The sequence below is a fragment of the Aythya marila genome, assembly GCF_965140915.1.
Source record: "Aythya marila genome assembly, chromosome: 3".
Taxonomy (NCBI): domain Eukaryota; kingdom Metazoa; phylum Chordata; class Aves; order Anseriformes; family Anatidae; genus Aythya; species Aythya marila.
Genome location: NC_139044.1, coordinates 44629087 through 44655950, shown reverse-complemented (window position 1 = coordinate 44655950; position 26864 = coordinate 44629087). Strand labels below are relative to the sequence as shown.

The 26864-nt window shown below is 48.0% G+C and overlaps 1 protein-coding gene across 4 annotated transcripts in view; it reads left to right on the top strand.

Annotated features, from left to right (window-relative positions):
• LOC309876925 (sulfotransferase 6B1-like) overlaps positions 1 to 26864 on the top strand; it is a 53209-nt gene that overhangs the window by 346 nt on the left and 25999 nt on the right. For 3 of the 4 annotated variants that reach the window (XM_082757813.1, XM_082757812.1, XM_082757810.1), the window contains exons 2-6: positions 989 to 1134; positions 1590 to 1679; positions 2380 to 2506; positions 2926 to 3020; positions 3410 to 3566. In XM_082757813.1, coding sequence (XP_082613939.1) covers positions 989 to 1134; positions 1590 to 1679; positions 2380 to 2506; positions 2926 to 3020; positions 3410 to 3566 — 615 coding nt within the window. Of the gene's footprint in view, positions 1 to 988; positions 1135 to 1589; positions 1680 to 2379; positions 2507 to 2925; positions 3021 to 3409; positions 3567 to 4757; positions 5083 to 26864 lie in introns of those variants that run through there. The other variant, XM_082757811.1, reaches the window with a different exon arrangement.

Here is a 26864-nt window from a genome sequence, read left to right as displayed (position 1 = left end):
AAGCTTATGGTGACACCATTCTCCATAGGATCTTTAAATTAAGTTGTAAGGCATCTCTGGAGGTCTTCTAATCCAACCTCCTTCTCCTCCGTGCCTTTTTTTTTTTTCTTCCCCAGCCTGAGCAACCCAAGCCTTTCCATGTGTTTCACTTGCTGCAGCTCGCAGTGGTTTCAGGGGCTTTCAGCAGGACCCTCCTCTGATTCTCAAAACTTCTTGTGCTTCAGTGCATGAAGTGCATGCTGTGTGCAAGTGGCGAAATCACCAGTGTTGGATAAAGCACAATAATCACATCCCTTGACTTTCCGAATACAGTCTTGTTAGTACAGGAAAATATGATGTTACCCTACTTGCTGCAAGGGTAATACAGGGACTATTTCCTACTAACGAGGGCAGAATAGCAGTGTTTCCACAGATCTACTGCATTGCAGAATGCAAGTAATTCCCATGCATCTAACTGGAGGAAAAAAGAATGCTACCAGGACTCTTAAGTTGTTTCCTTTCATGTGGACATTTTGGATTCCTTCACATTTGTCTCTAATCACTTTGGAGAGATACATTAACAGGTCATATACAGAAAGAGGAGTTGGTGATTCTTATTACATTGACTTTGAGTGCAGCCTGTAGAGCTGTGCATGGGCAGAAATAGTTTAGACGTGTGAGGGTCCACCTACACGTCCCAGAAGAGGTTAGATGAAAAGTGAGAGTTGGTTCTTTGAGCCCAGTGCCTCACATACCAGCTGTGGCAGGTCACAGAAGCCAAGACAGCTGAGCCTGGTGCAAAGATGCTGTCAGAGTTTGACAGTCTTTTGGTTTGGTTGAAGAACCCTTCTTCAGTCAGTTATGGGAGCCTAGCTGGGGGCTGGGTATGAGACCAAACTGCTTACGAGTAAAAGGCCGAAAACTGAAGCTCCTCTCAGCCAGGCTGAAAGGAAAAGGTGGAGATGTGCAGCCCAGGACGGACGTTCTCCTGGTGTCTTTATCATTTCAGGAACCAACTGGCTTGAAGAAATGGTGAGGGAGCTGGAATCAGCAGATGCTAAATATACAGAAGAAGAAATGAAAGAGAGAATAAATGCTGAAAAGGAGCAACAGATGTTTCCACGTCTAGAGTTTGGAGATCCTGGAATATATGAGGTGGGCAGGGTTTCGAAATATTGGCAATACTCTTGCTACAGGTAGTAACAGTTGAAAGACAATGTTTAATCTCAGGAGCAATAGACGACTTCAGAGTAGTAACAAGTGTTAGGGTCAGTGCAAACAGCATGTCCTATTGCCCCTGGTGTCCCAGTGCAAGGGTCTCAGAACACCAGCCAGTGTTGGAGGCCTGGGGGCTCCAGGCCTGGAGCCAGTTGGTTGGATCTGTAAGACTGTTCTTGTGGGTGTCCTGTCCTCAGACCTGTCTCATGTGAAGTGATGCTCTGTGGCAGAGGCTAGCAGAAGCCTACATGTATGCCGCCAGTGCCTGGGATTTCCCAAGGGATAAGATAACTCTCGTCTGGTCTTACATTTTCCTGTTACCCATGACTCCTGAAAAGGCTCACTTCACTGAATAAGCTACTTCTGTCCTATTTCTCCCACCTGCCTTAAAGAGGATGAAGAAACTGCCTTCCCGAAGAATCATTTCAACCCATCTGCATCCTCATCTCCTGCCCTTCTCCATCCTCCAAGGAAAGGCTAAGGTGAGTCTTCTCTTTGAGTCACACTGCAAAAGCATTTCCACCTCAAGCTAGCTTTCCTCTGCCTGTGTGAGATGTCTTTTTGCACTTTCACCTGTGCTGTTCAATGCATAGGCACATTTCCAAGGGTGAAGAGGCAGAGTGCTGCGTGCTGAAGTTGTGAATAAGCATCCTCTCCTGGCAGCAGTAGCTCTGCTGACTCTAATTTCTCTCGGTGGGCTAGTAGCCCCTAAGATCTCAGAAAAATGCTTCCAGATTTTTGTGTCAGAAAACTGAGCATGGCAAGCAGTTACCCTGTTTGGATAAGCTTAGAGGCTTGGACTTGCCTCTAAGACCAGTACTTGTCGAAAGCCCAGCAGGGCCTCAGGAGATAAGATGATCATTGATGAGAACTGCTTCAAACAGAAGCATGGGTGCACCCACAGCCTGTTTGTAAATCTTCTGGTCTGTAGCCCTTGAGCTCATTTCTTTGGATTGGTGCTAGTTCACAGCTGTGTCCCAAGGGCATCACTGAAAAGGTATCTCTTTTCACCTTGAAGCTGCCAGCAAGTGGTCTGCCAAGGCTCTGACTTCTTACTAAACCAAAGGAATTAGACTGGCATGTCATTGTCTGGTGGGTGTTTGTGGACTTGTGATGTGTTGAGAAGATGGTGTCTTGCTCAGTCACCATATCACAACCAAATCATGAATATTCCTCCTCCAGGTCCTTGTGCTACTTCGGAACCCCAAAGACACGGCCGTCTCCTATTACCACTTCTACAACAACATGCCAGTGCTGCCATCCTTCGCCTCCTGGGATGAGTACTTTGCAGCTTTCATGAATGGGAAATGTACTTTTCCCTGTGTTTTCTGGGATTTCTTTCCACCTAGAGTGCATATACAGGATTCTGGGCTTGGGAATCTTACCCCAGCATATCTTCCCAAGGCAGTCATGGGCAGACGGGCCCATGTTATGGATGAATAGCGGAGTAACAGAGAACTAGTGTTACTTTTGTCTCTAACTTAGAATGGAGAGATTGTGGCAAAGCCTGAATCTTTCTATTCCCGTAATAGAGCTGGTGGTTCAGTGCAACCTAGTGACAAGAACTGCGGGATCCTTCATTGACCTCAGCCAAAACAATAGACATTACCTAGTCCCCACTTCACCATTCTGGTGCCATGTTTAGATAGCTGTATGGGCTGACTCCTCTAGTTTGGTAAAGGCTGTTTTCACAGATATCCTGCACAACTATTCCTCTTTTCTTTGCAGTGGCCTGGGGATCCTACTTTGACCAGTTAGTGGAATGGAACCAATACATTGACCATGAGAAGATCATGATGATAAGCTATGAGGAACTGAAAGAGGTGTGGTACCTCAGCCAGTTCTTCCTTGATGGATGCACTGTGCAACTGTCCTTATATATGTGGGGGCTATGGGGAAGTAGAAACTATTGGGTCAAGCCTGTCTGTCCCTTTAGAAGAGCACGCTTTCCTGAGCTAGTCTCTTTTGCTCCTGGGTTGGCCCATGGGGGCTTAGGAGGAGAGCAGGCTTGTCTATTTGTGGAGGGAGTCTCATCTTACTCAGTTGCTTTTAGGGAGAAGAAAAGGCCTTGAACCGGAGGCCACCACGTATAGGTTCCCCCTCTGTGAGAGACCTTAGAATTCCTTGGTGACATCACTGGATGCTGGCTTTGTAACCTAGCCATGGTGCCCAGTCTTTTGACTTCACCTTTGTGCTGTGTTCCTTTGGCCAGAACCCAATACTGGGAATGAAAAAGATTGCTGCCTTCTTTGAGTTCTCCTTGGATGAGGAAGATTTTCACAGAATTGCCAAGAAGACCAGTTTCCAAGCCATGAAGGAGAAATCCAAGGAAACCCATGGTAAATTTGGGGACATCCTCTTCCGTAAGGGTAAGTCTTTGCAAATGAAAAATCTGCCTTCTAAAGTTGTCTTCTGAGAGTCACTGAGCCATGAGCTTGCTAGCCTTGTTGTGAATGGCAGGTATGGTTGGGGTGTCTTCTGTAGCATCCTGTACAGAAAGCTTCTGCCATTGGTGAGATTTTGGGGCTGTTTGTGAGTAGCATACCGGAGTGCCTCAGCTATCCATGGTCCTCAGCCATTGCTTCCGTGTTGCTCTCTTTCCCTGTGGCAACGCTGGTCAATTAGGCAAGTGAGGTGTACAGGTGGAGGCTACCATTACGTAGGTTACATGTATACCAGCAATTATGCACTAAATCTGCTTGGGCTGGGTGGTTTGTCTTTATGGGTGGCTGCTGGTGTGGCCTTTGCCCAGGAGTTGTGCGATGAGGCTGATGGTTGATCTGGAGGGGAAGAACAGTGGGTTGGTGTGACGTGGAGAAAGGCTGTTTCTGTCTTTGGAGTTGAATTTCAAGTAGGCTTTTTGACATTTCTGACTGCACGTGTCACTTCATACAAATTCTCTTTTGGAGGAGGTGTGCTAATGGGTCTCAGGAACATCATACTCAATGCTGTGTTGGCCTCCTGGGCATCACATTATTATTTCCTCACCAGGAGATAAGAAATAGTCTCAACATGGTTTCTCTCAACAGGTGTGCCAATAGTGGTGATCACTTATAGACCTGGGGCCAGGGCCGGGCTCTTGTAGCTCAGTTGCTCCCCAGTGCTCAGGAGTCTCTGATTTCTGACTGCTGTGGACACGGGCTTGCTTTAGCCCCTTCCCATTCCAACCCCTTGGAGGAAGAAGGATTTAACTGATCTCCTCTCCACCACTCACCCCATTTCCCCATATAACTTGACTTTTCAGAAGGAGGCATTCACAAATGCATATTCCCTTGTGACAAAAACAGGTTCATCTCTTTTCAGTGTAAACTCTGCATGAAACCACCTTGGAAATGCCTCTGGGGAGGGAAGGCGTGCAGGCAGCGCCAATTCTCTCTGTGGTCTTGCTCCAGACTTTATTTTCTTATTTTTGTGACCTTGCCTCTCCTAGGCAATTAGCCCTCTTAGGGGCATAAAACAGACGCTTCTTGCCTCTGTGTGCAGTGAGTCTGCATCACTGTTGTGTTATCCTCTCTCAGGAATAGCCACCTTCAGTCCTTGTTGCTTCTTGTTGTACACAGGCATTGTTGGAAGCTGGAGAGACCTCTTCTCTAAAGCTCAGAATGAAGAAATGGACCGAAAATTTGAAGACTCCATAGGGAGAACAAAGCTGGCAGCAAAGATTAAATACAATGTGTACTGCAAGGCCTGAAAATGAGCAGAAGAGCAGCAAGTTCTTCCCCAAAAATGATTCTCCAATAGTGGCCGGTCACCATGAGAAAAGAGGAAACCCTCAGAGATTGACCTGGCACCTCTAAACATTTGGGCTGTAATTCTTGGGCTTGTGCTGTGCCTGGAGCCTGGCTGTTGCTTAATACAAGCAAATAAAATGAGCGCATTTCTTCAGTGAGTGCCTGACATCCTTCCAGGAGAGAGATGGTGCATGGGCATCATAGCACCCATCTGGTGGTTTCGTTGTGGCTGCCTCATGGCCTGAGACTGTGAGGGAGGCTTCTGCAGTGCTCATTGGTAAGGGAGAGGAGTCTCCACATAGACCTTCCTCCCAGGACGCAGTGGGCTTGACTTGCATTTGTGGTGTGGGTCTGAACCCACAAATGACTTTGTAGAGAGAGAGCACATGGTGCTAACTGGAAGGGTGTCTATGTTGAGAGTTGTATGGAGGAAGACAGTCCAATGCCATCAGGTTGTGGCCATAAGCAGAGGCCCCAGAGGTGATCCTGTGTGGTACAGGCTCTACATCTTCTTGGGTCTTGAATGCCACAAGCTGTCTCATACACCTTGGCTGGCTTCATACTGAAGTTCCTGGGAGGACCGAAATCCTTTGCATCCTTTGCACTTCCTGTACTTGCTGCTCAGCATGGTAGGCGTTACCTGCTTTTTCTCACTCAGACTTCCCTTACAGACAGGGGCTGATTCTGGAAATCAATTTATTTCTTATCCCTTACCATCCCTTCATCACATAACCCTGCCTGATAGACTGCTCTGGGCAATGTAAATCCTTCGACATGGAGGTTCCACAGAACTATGGCATCCCCTTTAGTTCACTGAGGCTGACTCTGTGTTAGGTTATGAATAGTCAACAGACTGAAGTTGTTTGATGTGGAGTTAGGAGGGAAGCAGATGTCGAAGGGAAGTTTTGAAAAGATGAGAGGGCTGCAACCCTGAATGGTAACTCTATATTTGCGTTCCTGATACAGCAAAGTGATTACTTGCAAGAAACATTTGCAACTGCTGTAGGAGGGACAGCAGAACAGGGCATAAGCAATCCATGAGGCTCCTGGAATGCACTGATAACTTCTTCATCCAAGTGATACAGGAGACAAGGAGAAGTGCTCTGCTAAGCCTCCTTCTCAGGAACGAGGACGGGCTTATTGGGAATGTGAAGGTCAAATGCTGGCTTGCCTGTGGTGACCAAAAAATGGTGGATTTAAAGATCCTTAGGGCTGTGAGGACGGGACAAACACCGTGGTAAACAATTTTCACAAACTGTCACGCGTGCTTGTTTGGGTTTAAAGATTTTTATTCAAAGCATTGTGGTACAACTGTGTTGTGTTGAAAGGGGCAGCAGCCGCCTCCCCCACGTGTCCAAGGAAGCCCCCGAGGAGCGTGAGCAGCCAGGAACAGCGACTGGGTGCAGTATGGCAGTTTGACAGAAGGAGGGAGGCAGGAAGACTCATGGAGCCACTCCCTGCCTGCCCTGAGACAGCCGGCAGGCAGACAGGACGCATGATTGGAGGACTCCATATTGTTCCTGGAGACATAAAGGAGGGCGTCTGGACACCCAGACCGTGTCTCTCTGAGGCTACTGGACACTCAGAGTGTGATTTGGGATGTTCATGAACCTTTCTGCTGCCAGCAGGCCAAAAGAGGTGAACTTTCTCTTCTAGGCAGCACTGGGCAAACCGCACCTAGAGCACAGTGCCCAGTTCTGGCCCCCCCAGCATGAGAGAGACATGGAGAGACTGAAGGAGTCCAAGGCAGAGCCACCGAGATGCTGCAGGAGCACCTCTCCTGCCCGGAGAGGCTGTGAGAGCTGGGGCTGTTCAGCCTGGAGAAGAGGAAGCTCAGGAGGGATGACGTGGAGTTGCCCAAGCCCTCTGAGGAGGGCAGCCCCCCAGCCAGGCCTGTATCCGTTGAAACCGTTCCAACCCTTCCAGCCGAGGCTGGGGCCAAGACCCCTCTGCCGGGTGCAGCAGCCTGGGCAGGGTCACGCTGCCTTAGTGCCGGGGAGAGCCCCCAGGGACCCTCCCCAAGGGCCAGGCCTGGGCTTTCTACAGATCTGCCCCCAGCCCGGCAGCAGGTGGCGGGGTGAGGGCCTGGCCCATGGCACTGTGTGGCTGAGGAGTGTCCCTGTGGACATGTCAGCATCCACAGAGCTGTGATGGCTGCAAGAGCCCACAGCACCTGTAGGTCTGAGAAGCCCTGAGAAGGAAGCCCTGGGAGAACAGCCTTGCGGAGGCCCGTGGCATTGGGGCCAAGCCTGACAGCCGCTGCACACTAGGGAACTGCACAGGCCTGCCTGCAGGGACAGGAACGTCCCCAGCAGTGCATGGGGCTGAGCAGGGCTGTGGGGAGCAGCCGGTGACCATGCAGCCACAAAACCTCCTCATTTTGTACTCTCACCCGTAAGCAAGGGCGCTGGAGCCAGCTGCCTTGATGGCACCTCTGCAGCCCAGTTGGAGGCAAGGAGAGTCCCAGGAGCCTTCACAGCCCCCCAGGGCCCTGGCAGGCAATGTCCAGCCTCCCAACACAGCGTGCTACCCCCAGCCACCAGATGGGCCTACCGTCTCCCTGCAGCATGGACCAGCCCCAGCTGCCAGGGGGCTGGTGTCCCACTGAGCACAATGTGTCAGGGGAACGTTCAGAGCAGTGAAAAATGTCCCCGCGTCCTCAGCAATTTGTCCTGGGGCTTTCTCAGGCAGAAGGTGTTGCACAGCTTCCAGCAAGTCTCCTTCTGCCCACACCAGGCCCCTCGCAGGCCCAGCACGGCCTGGAACTGTCTCAGCATTTTGGGGGATATTGCGTCTCCATCTGTCTCTCTGCACTGGTGCTGGAGGCAAATGACACTAGCATCGGTCATGGTCTCCTGGTCCTCCAGGAGTGTGCCCCACACGCCTTGAAGGGATGTCTCACCAACCAGAGGGGATTCAGAGTGACCTGGATCCAGAGAGATGGGAAGTGCCCTGAGCCCTCCAAGGCAGGCGGGAACCCTCCATCCCATAGGGTGTCTTGTCCTTTTGACAACCACGTGGAACCTCAGAGCTCTCCTGTCTGTATCTAGCCCTCAGTGTGGAGGAAGAGGACAGGAGCTTTCCAATGCCTTAACTTTCTCCAGCCACTAAACCTTGAAGAGAAATATGCTGTTATTGCTCAGGAAGGCACAGCAATGGGAAAACCGGGCAGGCTGGGTTAAAAAAAAAAATCACAAACAGTCACGAGGGCTTTTTTTTCAGTTTAAAAATTCTTGATTCAAATCATTGGGGTATAACTGTGTTGTGTTGAAGGGGGCAACCTGGACTTGGTTTACTTTGAAAGATCTGCCAGGAGTTATCTGAGAAGTCCCAGCAGATCTGAGTTGACGCTCGCTGGTGACTGGAAGAGAAAAAAAAGGGGTCTGATGTTAGTTCGAGAGCAGAGCAAGTGTAAGAAATCAGTGGAAAAGTCTGTAGTGTGACAGGAGAGTGCAAAGATCTGGAGAGATGTGAAGCCAACTAAAGGGAAACAAAGGATGATAGGGACACACACAAAGCGAGATTTTTCATGTTTGACCATCAGGCCTTTTTAAAGCCTGTGATGGAAATTCTGGAGCCTGCAGCCAACCAATAATCCCATCTCTGAAAGACTTGGCTGTTGAAGAATGGAAGGTAAAGCTGCTTACCTGTGCCCAATAAGTCTTCTCCTGTTTTCAAGGTGTTTCTCAGAGCTGGCCTTGCAAGTGAGGAGTTGCTTGGCAGGTGCTCTTGAGGCCTTTCAGCACTGACATCTGCCAGCAAATTATTAGCTCTGGGAAAACAACAGAAGCATGCTTGAACTGCTGTGCATCCAGCGTGCGGACTGGATCCAAAACAGGGATGTTGGATGGAATAGCAGTGAAGAGAGCAATATCGTATAGTTTAAGATTGAAACAAAAATGAACAAACAAACAAAATGTTCGTACTCACCTATTGAACTTATTTGTGAGGCATCTTCTAATGTCCTTCTGCATCAAATACTGTTGGTCTGACCTGTCTAGTTTTGCTTCTACACGTGCTAGTTGCAGCAGAGTCTCCTGCTGCAAGCTTTGTGTTCTCTGCACTTCTGATTTCACAGCTGCGATTTGCTGTTCCCGATACTTTCTAACAGCCATTTCTTGGATGTTGATTTGCTCTGATTTGGCTTGAGAGACTGCCGGCATCTGAAAGATATAATGCAACTTCAAGAACCAGGAAGAGAACGGCATTGCCGCCCCAACATGTCCACGCCACACAGCCAGTTCCCATACCCAATGGAAAAAAGACAGCCCCACTCAGTGAAGGAAGCATCAGAAACAACTAAATGTTTTTCCTTTATTTTACTTCAGAAAAAACACTGTTCTTCCTCTTATTTTTAGGTGAAAGCTAGTATGAACAGACTTTCCCATCTCTGTATTGAAGGGGGTGAGGAGAAGGCAGCATATTTCTCATGCACACAGATCATGCGACGCACCCGGAGGCACTTTCATGCACCTATTTTCAGCTCTCTAGCTTCTCTATAGGGAAGCCAAAGTTACTGCATTACCAATGAGAACTAGCCGCCTAAAATAAAATACCTAACAACAATGACCCCAACAACAAATGAATGCAATGTTGATACAGATCCAAACAGTACATGAATTTACCGGAAAAAGATGACTGAGTTCTTGCTTCTGTCTCATTTCTTGGGTTCTCTCTTTACTCCATCTTTGATGGCGTATTCTCTCAACCACCCTAGCAGTCTCTAACTGAAGCTCAAGGGAAGCCACCTGCTCTTGCAGCTTCTGTTTATCATCTTCAAGCTGCAGCAACAGTTCATGTTGCACTTCCAGCTCCGCAGAAAGATCACGTCCCTGTATGCAGTAGAAAAACAATCTCCCTTAATCAGAGGGCTCTAAGATCTCTACATTATGGGAAACTTAGACAGATGTATTAATGGCAGTCAGAGCCGAAATCCACCCAGGTTGTAATTCAGCCAAGGAAAAGACATCTAAAGTAAGCACAACTTTCAAACCCTTGCTGACAAGACTGCTCCGGTTTCCATCCTTACTTTCTTTCTAGAAAGGCCTCAAGGCAAAGGCACTCAACTCCTTCTACATCATTATACAGCTTCCGTGCCTGTGAAACACAATGATTCTCACTCACACACACCTGTGCGAGAATGTCCTCCCAGCGTGGGGAGAAGACACAAGAGGCTCGAGGCCTTGTGTCATCCTTACCTAAAGGGATAGCAAGCCATGCCTTACCAGGCTGCAGGAAACAAAAGGTTACTTCTGTTTCTCAAGAACTCCACTAACAGAGAATGAGGGCTTCATCTTTGTGCCGAGACTGAGAGGAGAAAGAACTTGCAACTAAAGCAAGCCCGGAGACGTTGTGGAGAGCGTGCCTTGCAATATCACAGAACAGCCAGCGGGTGAGATCATTGGAACAACAGCGAGTCTTGAAGGAGCACAAGCTGCTTCGTTCTTACTCCTCCAGATGCTACTCCCGACCCCACAGCCTTCTCCCTAAGTCTCAGAATGAGCTTCCTGAAGAGCCATTTGTTTTGCAAGGCAAAAGGGGAGAACGCAAGAAGAGAAAGGAGATCACTGGAACACTGCTCTAGGGCCTGAGTAGTAGGGTAGTAGTACTGAGTAGTAGTACTAGTAGTAGTAGTAGGGCTTCCACTCTGCCGTGGAAGCACGGTATCGCCTCCTACGCGTGACTGAAACCTGTTGGCTTTGTTGATGTTTCAGATAAAAGCTTGCTGTAGTGGAAAATGAGTGTTAATGACAATGTAACTTTTAACATCTTCAAACAAATCTGTCTGGCATTTGTTCTCAGATTATTTCTTCTCTTGCAGTATTTAGAAGAAAAGAACAGCTTCACCTCTAATAACCTGTTCACAGATGGTGTATACCTTAGCATTAGCCTTGTCCAAGTCCTCTTGCAATTTCGAGTTTTCTTCCTCCAGGTGACGGCATGTGTTCGTAGAAACAAGCAGTGATGTTTCTGCCTTCCACAGCTTTCTGGAAGCATCAGCAAGTTTTTCTTGCAGCTGTGTGACTGCTCCCTAGAGAAACAATGGTAGGAGGGCGTGAAGAAAAATGTAAGAAGCTAAAGGCTGTATTTTACTTTTACTTCCTAGTTCCTATGCCTAGTTCAGTTTTCTAAGTGAATTGCAAAGGGAAATAAAACTGTAGAGGAGAATCACGTGATGATCCTCATCCTCGCCGAGGTGACTGCTGACCAGGACGGGCAAACAGGGTGTGGCACATCAGTCAGGACAGGGCTGAGCAGAGCAGCCCTCCGCACTCGGGAGAATCGCTTGTCTACCAGCTGTCAACCTATAGCTAAACCAGGCACGGTCTGCGCTAGGCAGAAAGCTCCTTCTAGAAAGTCTGTGGCCACCCAGACTGAGTGCCTGCTCAAGAATGCAGCAGTTCAGGTCTCTGGATGCAGGGAGTGCCTGAGCCTGTTGCTGCCATCTGAGGGCAGCAGCGACACCGTGTGTGTGAGGTGTGAGCAGGTGGATGGCCTGGTCAGACTGGTGGCAGAGCTCAAGGAGGAGGTGGAGAGGTTGAGGGCTATCAGGGAGTGTGAGCAGGAGATAGACAGGTGGAGCAACTCCCTGCCAGGCCTGAAGGGAAGGCACGGGGATGAGAAACCCCAAATAGTGGTGGACCCCCTGCCCTGTCGCTGTCGGGCAGAGGGAGGGTTCCTTGGAGGTAAAGAGGAGTGGAAACAGGTCTCTGCTTGGCGTCGCAGGCAACCCCCCTCCCTACTGGCCCTGCCTTCCCAGGTGCCCTTATACAACAGGTTGGAGGCCTGGGAGCTTGAGAGACTGGTGGGTGAGGACGTGGCTGGATGAAAGTCCACCCAAGAGGTTGCCTAGGGCAAGGAAGTTGACTCCACACCTCAAGACTGCCTCTTTCTTAAGAAAGAAGAGTAATCATTGTAGGCGACTCCCTTCTCAGGGGAACAGAGGGCCCTATATGTCATCCTGACCCTACCCATAGGGAAGTCTGCTGCCTCCCTGGGGCCTGTGTCAGGGATGCTGACAGAAAGCTTCCCAGCCTGGTTCGCCCCTCTGACTATGATCCTCTTTTGAGAGTCCAGGCTGGGTCCAGGCTGGCAGCGATGAAATTGCTGAGAGAAGCCTGAAGGCTATAAAACGGGACTTTAGGGGACTGGGATGATTAGTAGAGGGAGCAGGAGTACAGGTGGTGTTTTCGTCTATCCCTATGGTGGCAGGGAGGGGTACAGACAGGACACGGAAAGCCCACCTGTTAAACACGTGGCTCAGAGGCTGGTGCCAGCACTTTTTTTTTTTTTTTTTTTGACCACGGGGTGCTTTCCTTGGTACCCGGCCTGATAGCTGCAGACGGGTTCCACCTATCTCTAAGGGGAAAATGGATCGTAGCCCAGGAACTGGCGGGGCTCACTGAGAGGACTTTAAACTAGGTAAGAAGGGGCATGGGGATGAAATGAGGCTCATTAGAGATGAGCCTGGGGGAACATTGTCAGGGCTGGGGGAGCAGGCAATGGCCCAACTGAAGTGCATCTGCACTAGTGCACGCAGCATGGGCAACAAAGAGGAGGAGCTGGAAGCCATTGTGCAGCAGGCAAGCTATGACTTGGTTGCCATCACTGAAACGTGGTGCAACCACTTCCATGACTGGAGTGCTGCAATGACTGGCGATAGGCTCTTCAGAAGGGGCAGGCAGCACAGAAGGGGTGGTGGTGTGGCTCCCTATATTGGAGTGTCTTGATGTTGTGGAACTCAAGGCTGGGAATGATAAAGTTGAGTCCCTATGGGTTAGGATCGGTGGGAAGGCCAACCAAGCAAGCGTCCTGGTCGGGGTCTGTTATAGACCGCCGAACCAGGATGAGGAGACAGATGAGGCGTTCTACAAGCAGCTGGCAGAGGTCGTGCAATTGCCAGCACTTGTTCTCATGGGGGACTTTGACTTCCCAGGCATATCCTGGAAATACAGTACAGCTCACAGGAAGCAGTCTAGGAGGTTCCTGGAGAGCATGGAAGATAGCTTCCTGGCACAGTTGCATATTAGGAAGAACTTATTTACGGAAAGGGTTGTTAGGCATTGGGTGCCCTGGGCTGCTCAGGGAACTGGTTGAGTCACCATCCCTGGAGGTATTTAAAAGATGTTTAGATGTAGAGCTTAGAGATATGGTTTAGTGGAGGATTGTTAGTGTTAGGTGAGAGGTTAGGTTAGGACTTGTTAGTGTTAGATGATCTTGGACTAGGTGATCTCTTCCAACCTAAACGATTCTGTGATCCTGTGAGTTTGGAGCAAGGATATGCTGGTTGCCAAACCATTCTGGAGTACCAGCAGAAATGGAAGAAAACAGAGCCAACCCAAGTGATGGCCTCCCATGCAAGTAGCTTATACCTGCTAAATTCTCAAATGTCAAATGACTTTTTTGACATTTGAGCTGCTCCCCTTTATGTTATTCTTTGTCTGTGTTCACTTTTTTTTTTCTTTTTTTTTTTTTTTTTTTCCCCACTTTGTCAGTCTTGCATTTTAAGACATTACTCACTGTTTCTTGGATGGCCTTGTTCCGCATGTCTTCCAGCTGCTGACAGAGTGAAAGGTTTGTCTTTTGGAGCTGGGACAGTTGCTCCTGCAGTTGCTCCTTCTCCGCAGCCTCTTTTTTCAATTGAGCTTCCTGAGGGCATAGAGCGCGACATTTCTTTGCCTGCTTCCTGACCTCCTCTATCGTTCGTTCTGCTGATTGTAAAAACAATGTCTTCTCCTGGAGCAGTTCTTTCAATTGCTCCACTTCCTTCTCAAGCCTACTAGCTTTTCTTTCAGCTTTGCTCAGCTGCTGAGACAAGCTCTTGTTGCTTCCTTGCATCTCAGAGATGTCGCGATAGAGCTTTTCTTGCAAACACAGCCATTGCTCACGCTCTCTCTGAAACATTTGCTCAGCAGCACTTTTGGAGGTCTGATGAATTCCGAGGCTCGGGGAGAAAGCGAGCAAGTCAGACTTTGGCTCCACTGTTCTTTCTGTGTCCTGTTCAAAGTCAAGGAATAAACATTGACAAAACTTAAGCAAGTCCACTCAAAAGAGGATATAATGGAAGCATTTTATAAAACCAGAAGACTGACACCAGCTTGACTTCAGACTCTAAAGCAGTTTTCATCTACACAACTCTGAATTTGGCATTATTCACAGAAAAGTCTTATTTTACACCAGCGCATAATATACACCAAAAATGAAGATGCTGATTTAAAGCCCTTGCTTTCACATACCTTGCTCCCAGAGCTTTCGCTACTATGCTGGACAGCTTCTTCTTCATCTAATGGCAACTCAGAGACAGCAGCCTCTGAGCGTAGATCAGGCTCTGAGTGTACATCAGGCTCATCTAGGTTAAAACCACATATTTTTGGAACCAGTGTGAGTTAAAACAACTTCTTGATGCCTACAGTGCTTTCTGAATCGTCATGCTTTGAGCAAAAATCTTATCACAGACACGTGTCTCCAAGCTCATGGAATCTTGAAGACAGGACTATTTCAATACAGGCTCAAAATGCATCTGTCTTCCTGCTGGGAAGCTCTTTTCGTCTGGTGCATACTTCTTTTTCATGCACCAGAGAAATCACTCCAAGTGATCAGAAACAAGACAAAAGGGAACGACTGTCTAAAGAGGGAAATACTGTCTAAAGAGCTCTGCTGCTTTCCAGGGACAGTGCCTAGCAGTTCATTTTTTTCTGAATTCTACAGCACAAGACCTAATAATTTCCAAATATCATGTCTCCACTGTGCTTTAGACTGCCCACAGAAAGTGTACAGTTCTACGGGTGTAGCTATTAGCATCAAAGTAGACAAATAAATGTCCCCCTTTTGTTGTTGCTGTTGGTGGTGCTGGTAGTTTGCTTTTTCTCCAAAGGGGAATCTGAGAGGCAGGCCACGGCTCTCTGAGTGGACACTGAGCACACAGAGGAGTGCCCACGCAGCCTCCCAAGCTACGTGTCTGGGTAGCAGCAAACAGGTGTCTTGTGCTGGCCCACTCAGCTCCTCCACTGAACACAAGCGTGAACACAGCAACCCACCACAAGGGCAGGTGACAGGCCTTTTGCCCATAGCCTCCTCCGTGCTGGAGAGTCCTACCTGCTCTCTCCAGAGAGGATGCATGTTGTCCGGCTTCAGCAGCTCCTGCCCCATGGCCAGCACCGGATGCTTGCGACCCTTTCTCACTGCATGGAGCAGCTTCTCTCTCATTTTCCTGCTCTCTGCAGCCCACGGGTTGCACGCAAGACCTGTGCCCAGAAAGAAAGAAGGCATGTTTGTTCAGTTGCACACGATGCCCATTGGCATTAATAATGGCCCTTCATTGGCCACTCTTTCCAGATTGACGGCAAACTGTGAAAGAGCAGCACACACTTCCTAGAATTAATTATCTTTCTCCTGTACACTACGGTTTACCAGCAAGCAGTTTCTCAAAGCAAGGCTGCTATGCAAGATGAGGCATTGACAACCCATTTCATCTTTGGCTGGAAGTCTGGCTTGCATTTTATTTATTGTACAGAACCCTCTAAGGATGCTTTACTCCCAGAGGTGCTGACGGCCCACAGTGGACCTAGGCACCCTTTTTGCTGGTTCCACTGGACACTGGCAAAGAGAGACAGGGGCTGCAGGGGAAAGAAATGACGTCCAGATCTGGCGCCCAGTTGTTCTGGGAGATGTCTGTGGGCAGCACAGGGTGTGCAAGGAGGCATCATGAGCCCAGCCGCCGTCCTCAGGGCATGTGCTGATTTTCCCTGATTTGTATGTGTTAAGCACATGCAGCTGCCCTTGAGATCAGATACCAACAGGCACAAAAATAGGTACAAGAGGTGGGACACAGCTGAGGCATGTCCCAGCGAGTGCCTGCCTGCCCAGCACTGCCCCGTTACCTGTTGTCCTTGTCCTGCTGGGTGATGCCATGCTTCTTTGCCTGTAGCTGCACTAGGGCCGAGTTGCCACAGGCAGCCATGGGGTGCTGCAAGTCCATGTGCGGTGCCCGGACCTCATTCCTAGTATCGCTCCTCAGCCTGCGTAGCAGCCGCTGGATCTTCTTCATGTTTCAGAAGAAGAGGGCGCTGTAGCACCTCGCCTCGCCGCTGGGCTCGGCAGATGCTTGTGGGCGCAGGCGGCCAACAGAGGAACTGAGCCCTGGGGAGCAGCAGGGCCCAGGTCACTGCCACTGGCTGAACCTCCAGCAGCAGCAGCAGCAATACCACCACCAGCAGTAGCACCAGTACCTGCAGCACCAATGCAACCACCACCAGTGCCAAGAGCAGCACCACTACAACGAGTAGCACTGCCAGCACTGCCAGCACCAGAAGGCACTGTGCCCGTGGGGGCTGTGCAAGTGCCTCAAGTCCGCTGAGCTCTTTATGGCATCATCAGGGGCTTGGTGACATCTTGCTGACACCTTAAAGTGCCAGCAGGCTGGGCCGGTAGTGGCCATCTTCTCCTCGCAGAGGGGGATATGTGTTTGTAACCTCTCTGCATTCACACGGGCCTCATGGCCAAAGGAGGAACCCCTCATGTGCCTCCAGAAGCACGGGGTTGCCCAAGGCCGCTGCTCCAAAACTCCCGGCACTCTGCATGCCCTGCAGACCCATCATCATCATCCCCTCCTCTCCCAGCATCTGTGCAGTGCTCATCTGCAGGGTGTAGATGGATGGTCTTAGTAGAGCAGGCGTGTGCTTGCAAGGCTACTTAGAGGCATAAAAGAAGGCACCTCAACAGCCACGCTGTGTTTCTCTGAAATGACTGAAGACTCGGTGTACGGTCTGGGACATTCACAACCTTTTGATGTGTCTCCCCGTGCATTCCTGCATGTCAGGACAAGAGGCAATGGCTGCAAACTGAAATACAGGGTATTCCATCTAAACATCAGGAAGCACTTCTTTACTGTGTGGGTGAATGAGCACTGGCACAGGTTGCCCAGACAGGCTGCGGAGTCTCCCTTCTTGGAGGGCTTCAGAAGCCTTCTCAATGTGGTCTTGGACAGAGGTGGATCTAAGTGGCCACGCAGCATAAAATTCTGTTTCTCCCTCCTGCCCTGTCTACCAGCCCTCATGTAGCCCTTCCACATGCTGTTTGGAGAGACCATCCAGAGAAAAAACTGTACTGTCAGAGAGCTCCTGTATTTGGGTGCAAGTCCAAGGAGGAATGCACGACCGCTTGGGTTTAGACACACCACGACTTTCCTGGTACTGACATTTGTTCTGCGAGGCCAGAAAGGCCTTTGACACTTTGCCAAAGTCCTCACTTTGCTGCAGGGTGACAATTCTGGAGGTCTTACGGACCTGTCCTCTTAAGTAATGAACAAACACATGTTGTCCGGTGTTTTGCCCACACTGGGGACACAGGCAAGTGGGAAGAACCATGACACTTGACTGGAAGGCGTGGGGCAAAGAGGCCCGTGATGACCCCATAGCTAAACTAATTAAAGCTGTGCTTTTCTACAACAACTGCATTTGTGCTGCTTAGGCTTGGTTTCCACACCCTCCTGGCTGGTGCAAATGTCCTTGCTGCAGCTGTGCAGAGCATGCTGCATAGTATCTTGTCACAAGGTAGTATCTTGGCACGGTGCTCTCTCCAGGAAGACGGCATACACCCAGACCGACAGCCCGTCCAAAAATGAGGCAGTTCAGGTCACTGGATGCGGGCAGTGTCTGAGCCTGTTGATGCCATCGGAGGGAGGCAGAGTAACTGTGTGCGTGAGGTGCGAGCAGGTGGATGACATGGTCCGCATGGTGGCAGAACTCAAGGAGGGGGTGGAGAGGTTGAGGGCTATTAGGGAGTGCGAGCGGGAGATAGACTGGTGGAGCAACTCCCTGCCAGGCCTGAAGGGAAGGCACGGGGATGAGAAACCCCAAATAGTGGTGGACCCCCTGCCCTGTCGCTGTCGGGCAGAGGGAGGGTTCCTTGGAGGTAAAGAGGAGTGGAAACAGGTCCCTGCTCGACCTCGCAGATGAGCAATCCATGAGGCTCCTGGAATGCACTGATAACTTCTTCATCCAAGTGATACAGGAGACAAGGAGAAGTGCTCTGCTGAGCCTCCTTCTCAGGAACGAGGACGGGCTTATTGGGAATGTGAAGGTCAAATGCTGGCTTGCCTGTGGTGACCAAAAAATGGTGGATTTAAAGATCCTTAGGGCTGTGAGGACGGGACAAACACCGTGGTAAACAATTTTCACAAACTGTCACGCGTGCTTGTTTGGGTTTAAAGATTTTTATTCAAAGCATTGTGGTACAACTGTGTTGTGTTGAAAGGGGCAGCAGCCGCCTCCCCCACGTGTCCAAGGAAGCCCCCGAGGAGCGTGAGCAGCCAGGAACAGCGACTGGGTGCAGTATGGCAGTTTGACAGAAGGAGGGAGGCAGGAAGACTCATGGAGCCACTCCCTGCCTGCCCTGAGACAGCCAGCAGGCAGACAGGACGCATGATTGGAGGACTCCATATTGTTCCTGGAGACATAAAGGAGGGCGTCTGGACACCCAGACCGTGTCTCTCTGAGGCTACTGGACACTCAGAGTGTGATTTGGGATGTTCATGAACCTTTCTGCTGCCAGCAGGCCAAAAGAGGTGAACTTTCTCTTCTAGGCAGCACTGGGCAAACCGCACCTAGAGCACAGTGCCCAGTTCTGGCCCCCCCAGCATGAGAGAGACATGGAGAGACTGAAGGAGTCCAAGGCAGAGCCACCGAGATGCTGCAGGAGCACCTCTCCTGCCCGGAGAGGCTGTGAGAGCTGGGGCTGTTCAGCCTGGAGAAGAGGAAGCTCAGGAGGGATGACGTGGAGTTGCCCAAGCCCTCTGAGGAGGGCAGCCCCCCAGCCAGGCCTGTATCCGTTGAAACCGTTCCAACCCTTCCAGCCGAGGCTGGGGCCAAGACCCCTCTGCCGGGTGCAGCAGCCTGGGCAGGGTCACGCTGCCTTAGTGCCGGGGAGAGCCCCCAGGGACCCTCCCCAAGGGCCAGGCCTGGGCTTTCTACAGATCTGCCCCCAGCCCGGCAGCAGGTGGCGGGGTGAGGGCCTGGCCCATGGCACTGTGTGGCTGAGGAGTGTCCCTGTGGACATGTCAGCATCCACAGAGCTGTGATGGCTGCAAGAGCCCACAGCACCTGTAGGTCTGAGAAGCCCTGAGAAGGAAGCCCTGGGAGAACAGCCTTGCGGAGGCCTGTGGCATTGGGGCCAAGCCTGACAGCCGCTGCACACTAGGGAACTGCACAGGCCTGCCTGCAGGGACAGGAACGTCCCCAGCAGTGCATGGGGCTGAGCAGGGCTGTGGGGAGCAGCCGGTGACCATGCAGCCACAAAACCTCCTCATTTTGTACTCTCACCCGTAAGCAAGGGCGCTGGAGCCAGCTGCCTTGATGGCACCTCTGCAGCCCAGTTGGAGGCAAGGAGAGTCCCAGGAGCCTTCACAGCCCCCCAGGGCCCTGGCAGGCAATGTCCAGCCTCCCAACACAGCGTGCTACCCCCAGCCACCAGATGGGCCTACCGTCTCCCTGCAGCATGGACCAGCCCCAGCTGCCAGGGGGCTGGTGTCCCACTGAGCACAATGTGTCAGGGGAACGTTCAGAGCAGTGAAAAATGTCCCCGCGTCCTCAGCAATTTGTCCTGGGGCTTTCTCAGGCAGAAGGTGTTGCACAGCTTCCAGCAAGTCTCCTTCTGCCCACACCAGGCCCCTCGCAGGCCCAGCACGGCCTGGAACTGTCTCAGCATTTTGGGGGATATTGCGTCTCCATCTGTCTCTCTGCACTGGTGCTGGAGGCAAATGACACTAGCATCGGTCATGGTCTCCTGGTCCTCCAGGAGTGTGCCCCACACGCCTTGAAGGGATGTCTCACCAACCAGAGGGGATTCAGAGTGACCTGGATCCAGAGAGATGGGAAGTGCCCTGAGCCCTCCAAGGCAGGCGGGAACCCTCCATCCCATAGGGTGTCTTGTCCTTTTGACAACCACGTGGAACCTCAGAGCTCTCCTGTCTGTATCTAGCCCTCAGTGTGGAGGAAGAGGACAGGAGCTTTCCAATGCCTTAACTTTCTCCAGCCACTAAACCTTGAAGAGAAATATGCTGTTATTGCTCAGGAAGGCACAGCAATGGGAAAACCGGGCAGGCTGGGTTAAAAAAAAAAATCACAAACAGTCACGAGGGCTTTTTTTTCAGTTTAAAAATTCTTGATTCAAATCATTGGGGTATAACTGTGTTGTGTTGAAGGGGGCAACCTGGACTTGGTTTACTTTGAAAGATCTGCCAGGAGTTATCTGAGAAGTCCCAGCAGATCTGAGTTGACGCTCGCTGGTGACTGGAAGAGAAAAAAAAGGGGTCTGATGTTAGTTCGAGAGCAGAGCAAGTGTAAGAAATCAGTGGAAAAGTCTGTAGTGTGACAGGAGAGTGCAAAGATCTGGAGAGATGTGAAGCCAACTAAAGGGAAACAAAGGATGATAGGGACACACACAAAGCGAGATTTTTCATGTTTGACCATCAGGCCTTTTTAAAGCCTGTGATGGAAATTCTGGAGCCTGCAGCCAACCAATAATCCCATCTCTGAAAGACTTGGCTGTTGAAGAATGGAAGGTAAAGCTGCTTACCTGTGCCCAATAAGTCTTCTCCTGTTTTCAAGGTGTTTCTCAGAGCTGGCCTTGCAAGTGAGGAGTTGCTTGGCAGGTGCTCTTGAGGCCTTTCAGCACTGACATCTGCCAGCAAATTATTAGCTCTGGGAAAACAACAGAAGCATGCTTGAACTGCTGTGCATCCAGCGTGCGGACTGGATCCAAAACAGGGATGTTGGATGGAATAGCAGTGAAGAGAGCAATATCGTATAGTTTAAGATTGAAACAAAAATGAACAAACAAACAAAATGTTCGTACTCACCTATTGAACTTATTTGTGAGGCATCTTCTAATGTCCTTCTGCATCAAATACTGTTGGTCTGACCTGTCTAGTTTTGCTTCTACACGTGCTAGTTGCAGCAGAGTCTCCTGCTGCAAGCTTTGTGTTCTCTGCACTTCTGATTTCAGAGCTGCGATTTGCTGTTCCCGATACTTTCTAACAGCCATTTCTTGGATGTTGATTTGCTCTGATTTGGCTTGAGAGACTGCCGGCATCTGAAAGATATAATGCAACTTCAAGAACCAGGAAGAGAACGGCATTGCCGCCCCAACATGTCCACGCCACACAGCCAGTTCCCATACCCAATGGAAAAAAGACAGCCCCACTCAGTGAAGGAAGCATCAGAAACAACTAAATGTTTTTCCTTTATTTTACTTCAGAAAAAACACTGTTCTTCCTCTTATTTTTAGGTGAAAGCTAGTATGAACAGACTTTCCCATCTCTGTATTGAAGGGGGTGAGGAGAAGGCAGCATATTTCTCATGCACACAGATCATGCGACGCACCCGGAGGCACTTTCATGCACCTATTTTCAGCTCTCTAGCTTCCCTATAGGGAAGCCAAAGTTACTGCATTACCAATGAGAACTAGCCGCCTAAAATAAAATACCTAACAACAATGACCCCAACAACAAATGAATGCAATGTTGATACAGATCCAAACAGTACATGAATTTACCGGAAAAAGATGACTGAGTTCTTGCTTCTGTCTCATTTCTTGGGTTCTCTCTTTACTCCATCTTTGATGGCGTATTCTCTCAACCACCCTAGCAGTCTCTAACTGAAGCTCAAGGGAAGCCACCTGCTCTTGCAGCTTCTGTTTATCATCTTCAAGCTGCAGCAACAGTTCATGTTGCACTTCCAGCTCCGCAGAAAGATCACGTCCCTGTATGCAGTAGAAAAACAATCTCCCTTAATCAGAGGGCTCTAAGATCTCTACATTATGGGAAACTTAGACAGATGTATTAATGGCAGTCAGAGCCGAAATCCACCCAGGTTGTAATTCAGCCAAGGAAAAGACATCTAAAGTAAGCACAACTTTCAAACCCTTGCTGACAAGAGTGCTCCAGTGGCTATTCACAGGCCACTTCTCAGTCAGAGTTTCTGAACTTCTCTGCAAAACGTGAAATCGCCCTGTACAAAGAGACTTGTTTGTTGAACCTGATGACTCTGTGTTTGTAGGTTTTCATTCCCAAAAGAACAGAACTTCATCTAAGTCTGGGCTTCCATGGATGAAAAGAGACAAGTCTCCTAGCAAAATTATTTTAGATCAGCAATGCTTTTTTTCTACTCTTTAATACATGTCCTTTACTATTTCCTGAAGTGGTAACATGAAAAGCCAGCTAGATAAGATAAAGCAGTGTGCATTTCAGTGTCTGCAAGGAGACTGTCCACAAGGGGAAAGCCTGACCAGAAATGGGGAAAAAAATGCTGAAAATATCAAAGAAATGCACCTTAGGATCTTGTTTTGTTTTGTTTGTTTGTTTGTTGGATTCCCCGTCCCTGGAGGTGTTCAAGGCCAGGTTGGATGTGGCCTTTGGCCACCTGAATTTGTGCGTGGCATCCCTGCCCATGGTAGGGGGGTTAGAACTGGATGATCTTTAAGATTCCTTTCAATCTTAACAATTCTGTGATTCTATGATTTTATGATCTGTCTAAGGACCTTGTGTTGTCCAAAGCTTAGAGGTGAACCAGACTTGATCTTTCCAGTACAGTGAACACATTGGAATCACACAAAAGGCTGTGAACTTCTAAAGGCTATGCTTAAGTATACCTAAACGAGGACAATCAACTTTTAAAATACAGAAACTGATGTTCTGATTGAGAACAGAGTAATATGACAGACCTTTAAAGCAAACAACCTTTCTTCTCACATTTTTTCTTTGTCTCAGTCCAGCAACATCTAGTGGATTTTAGGTTGCAGCAGGCTCATCACAGGCTGAATATTCCTGAGAAATTTGAGCTAGTGGTTGCCCCAAAGGCTAGGCTTACTTCTTTGTTCTGACTGTACTTGCCTGATCCTTTTGCCCTAGCTCAACTAGAGCTTGACTGACACTCACAGCTTTTTGAAGCAGCACATAAAATACTCACTTTTGGTGGCAGCAAGCTGTTGGATTGTCCCAGCTGTCTTGTGCAACCTCAACCCCAGTGCCTCTGGGTCTGTAAGAAACAATTTTTCTGTTGATTCAGTAGCTTGGCTTGGTCATTTGCTGGTGCTTTCAGGCATCTCCTTGAATTTTTACCCACCGCAGGCTCCCTGCCTGCTGGGTCATGCACGCTCCAGACAGCTTTCCCAGCTCAGGGCTATCCTTCAAATGGAACAGAGCAGGCACAGAAAGGCAAAGCGGCAACATTGCCCCACCATTGAAAGGGAAAAGGGCTGACACAACACACTGTGTGTGCACTGACAGCATCCTTCTGCCTGATACCTGGAGAGTGGCAACTGTGCTGGCCAGTTGTAGATCTGCTAGAAGTTATAGCCTCTTAGCCTGAGGGTGGGGAGGGGAACTGGGTGTGTTTCTGTAAAGGGAGCTTTAGCCCTAAGTATGGCAATAATAATTTAAGGTTTATTGCATTTTTTTTTTTTTTAACTAGAAACTCATTTATAATTTGACAAATAATGAATGTATACCTTTGCTATCAAGAAGCAGGGAAGGCTGGACTGAAACATCAGGATAGGCTGGACATAGTCCTTAGACATTTTGTTGGGCAGTGTTTTCTAGCTTTTATTTATTGCTGATATATTTTTTTATAATCTGGACAAAGCACAACATAGCAATCACACTGGTGCAATTGCCTGAAGACTTGCTTATATTGGGAGAAAAAATGCTAGCTGTGTATGATTCAGTAAAAGGACATTAAAGTTGTGGTATTAAAAGGGAAAAAATGGCCATTTAAAACTGGTTTATGAGTTGGACAGTTGCATTTATTTTCTTTCCTTGTAATATGGAGAACATACCTATCCGGATTTGAATACCTATTCAGATTTGAAGAAAGGTTGTTGCTATTTGTAAAACAATTCAAATGCGAGGCATGTCGAGTACTAATCGTTTGTAAAATGGAGTGGCAAAATTGTTGACTCATGTTTTTTGGAGGAGAAAAAAGGGATAATGTGTCAGTGAGACAGACTGTTATGAAAAAGCTCATATTATTTTCAAAAATAGAGATAGCAAAGGTTCTGACAGAACATGTATTTATGGATATAAATGGCTTTAATTACCACATGCATGCATGACAAAACACTTGCAGAATCAAAATCTTCCAAAATTTAAATCTAATAAAACTCTCTGAGTATCTCCGTGCTATATAGAAAATCTTTCTTCCATCTTATTCTGCCATAGTCAGTAAAGAAAACTAAATGCAGCTAAGGAGCTGGAAACAATTCAGAATTTTGTTATTCACCCCAGATGAATGCTTGGACATTACGCTTCAGTGGTCTTCTGTCTCTTTGTCATTGAGTCACAGTCCAGGTCCCTATTAAATATAAACCTGAAGTCATGAAAGGAAGGTAGTGGTGAAAAAGAAATGCTTTCTGCTTAACATAATGCACCTTTACTTTCACTATTGCTGAATACTTTTTTTCTCCTTGGCAGTGGCATGGGAATTCTCTCTGCAGCTGAATGAAACAAGTATTTCAGTGATGAATGTCTAAAGTCAATAAGGCATGAGGAATCAAAGGAGCTGAAGTTAATGCTATTTAAAGTAAAACATATTTCACCTTTCAGTCAGTGTATCAGTGAAATTAGGTATAACAGGTCATAATGACCCCTTAAGATCAATTCAATGACTCTTCAAGATAGAAATGGTAAGGAAATTGCTGATCCTGCAAGTGGAATTAAAAGACTGTTATTTTAGCTGTATGTTTATGCAGTATGGTTGCTGGCTTCTATTGAAACCTGAAATACCAAAACCCAGTTTTGGAAAAGAACTGGAACATTTCGCATAAAATTTTCTATTCAGTCAAAAAGCCCTTTTCTTCTTGGAAAATATTGTGTCAGAATCTCTTACCATATACATTGAAATATATTTTGAAGGACTAAAAAATGAGTTTGAATATGAAATGGTTCTAGTGCAATCCTTTTGCACAGGAGGACTTCTGCCAGCTGTGAAGAAAAATGTGCTAAAGAAGCTAGGCTTCACAAACACAAGCAGCTTGTATGAACAAGGCATAGGTCCAGTGCTGTCCATAATGATCCCCAGCAGCCAAAGTCCACATGTCTGCACAGAGGTGTAAATCTCCAGTCTTCAGCAAAATCAGGACTGCTCTTAGAGGTTTGCTTTTGTTCTTAAGTTGTCTGGACAATGTTGGCCATGAATGAATAAATTCAAAATTAAAAAAAAAAAAGGCCCAATATGTTGTCATGGACTTTAAACTGCCCAGGACTGAACTGAGGAGTTAACTGTAACATATAAATTCTATAAATGGAATTGAAAACTGCATTGCAGTAACATGAAATGTTATATATTATATATTAGGCCAAAATGTTTAACTAAGCTTACATTTGAAAAGTAAGTTCTTCACACACTGTCAGATTATTTCCACATATCACAAAGTACACAGAGTTTAGCTGAGAAGCTTAGCTAGTGTAAATGTGATACCAACCACATACATAATAGTTTAGGTGGGGTAGAGCTCTTTTCAATGGCAATCTTAATTTTCCTGAAATGAAATACATTGATTTTAAATAACTTTTTTTTTTCTTTTTTTTTTTTTTTGTCTTCTTTTTTCATACATTGGGTAGAAGGGAGAAGGAGAAGAGAAATCTCTATTGGGTCTTTAGTGCAAACTACATTTGGTGATTTCTGTGTCATTCAAATTACTAAATTATATCAAACAGGTTAATCTCACTTTTGCCTGACCTTCACTGTGGTACTTTGCCCCAGACTCATGAAGAACTTTAGGGATTAGAAGTGTGGTAGTTCCAGCAGAGAACTTCAGATATCTCCAGCCTTGCAGACATGCTGCTCACCATCAGCCAACCTGGGACTGCAGGGAAAACAAGGTTCCCTAAACTCCATGTGCCTCTCACTCCTCATTACTTATATAGTGTACTATAATGAAGCCAAGGTTCTTGTTTTCTTTTCTTTTCTTTTCTTTTCTTTTCTTTTCTTTTCTTTTCTTTTCTTTTCTTTTCTTTCCTTTCCTTTCCTTTCCTTTCCTTTCCTTTCCTTTCCTTTCCTTTCCTTTCCTTTCCTTTCCTTTCCTTTCCTTTCCTTTCCTTTCCTTTCCTTTCCTTTCCTTTCCTTTCCTTTCCTTTCCTTTCCCTTCCTTTCCCTTCCTTTCCCTTCCTTTCCCTTCCTTTCCCTTCCTTTCCCTTCCTTTCCCTTCCTTTCCCTTCCTTTCCCTTCCTTTCCCTTCCTTTCCCTTCCTTTCCCTTCCTTTCCCTTCCTTTCCCTTCCTTTCCCTTCCTTTCCCTTCCTTTCCCTTCCTTTCCCTTCCTTTCCTTTCCTTTCCTTTCCTTTCCTTTCCTTTCCTTTCCTTTCCTTTCCTTTCCTTTCCTTTCCTTTCCTTTCCTTTCCTTTCCTTTCCTTTCCTTTCCTTTCCTTTCCTTTCCTTTCCTTTCCTTTCCTTTCCTTTCCTTTCCTTTCCTTTCCTTTCCTTTCCTTTCCTTTCCTTTCCTTTCCTTTCCTTTCCTTTCCTTTCCTTTCCTTTCCTTTCCTTTCCTTGTCATGAAAGGTACACATTCACTTGGGCTTCTGAGGCTTTTTGGCATCCCAAGAATAGAGTTTCCCATGCCTTGAGCTACCCAAGGTTTCAGATCTCTAAGTGTTCAAGATGACAAGTTTCTAAGGCTTTCTGTCACTAAAATGGTTGGGTAGTTGGTACCCAACTCTGAAAGCACATCCTTGTCCGGGTTGCGAGGCCTCTGGTCTGATTTTATCTATCACTCCTCATTCAGATGGGAGGCAAAGACACAAGTCAGATTGGAACTGGAAGTTCAGAAGCTCAGCCACTACTCATCTGGGAAAATGATGATTAGAAACACCAAACCCCTGCTGTGTTGAAACACAAGAATGTAATTTCAGCTTTGTTGAGACGTCTATGAGACCAGTCTCAAATTGG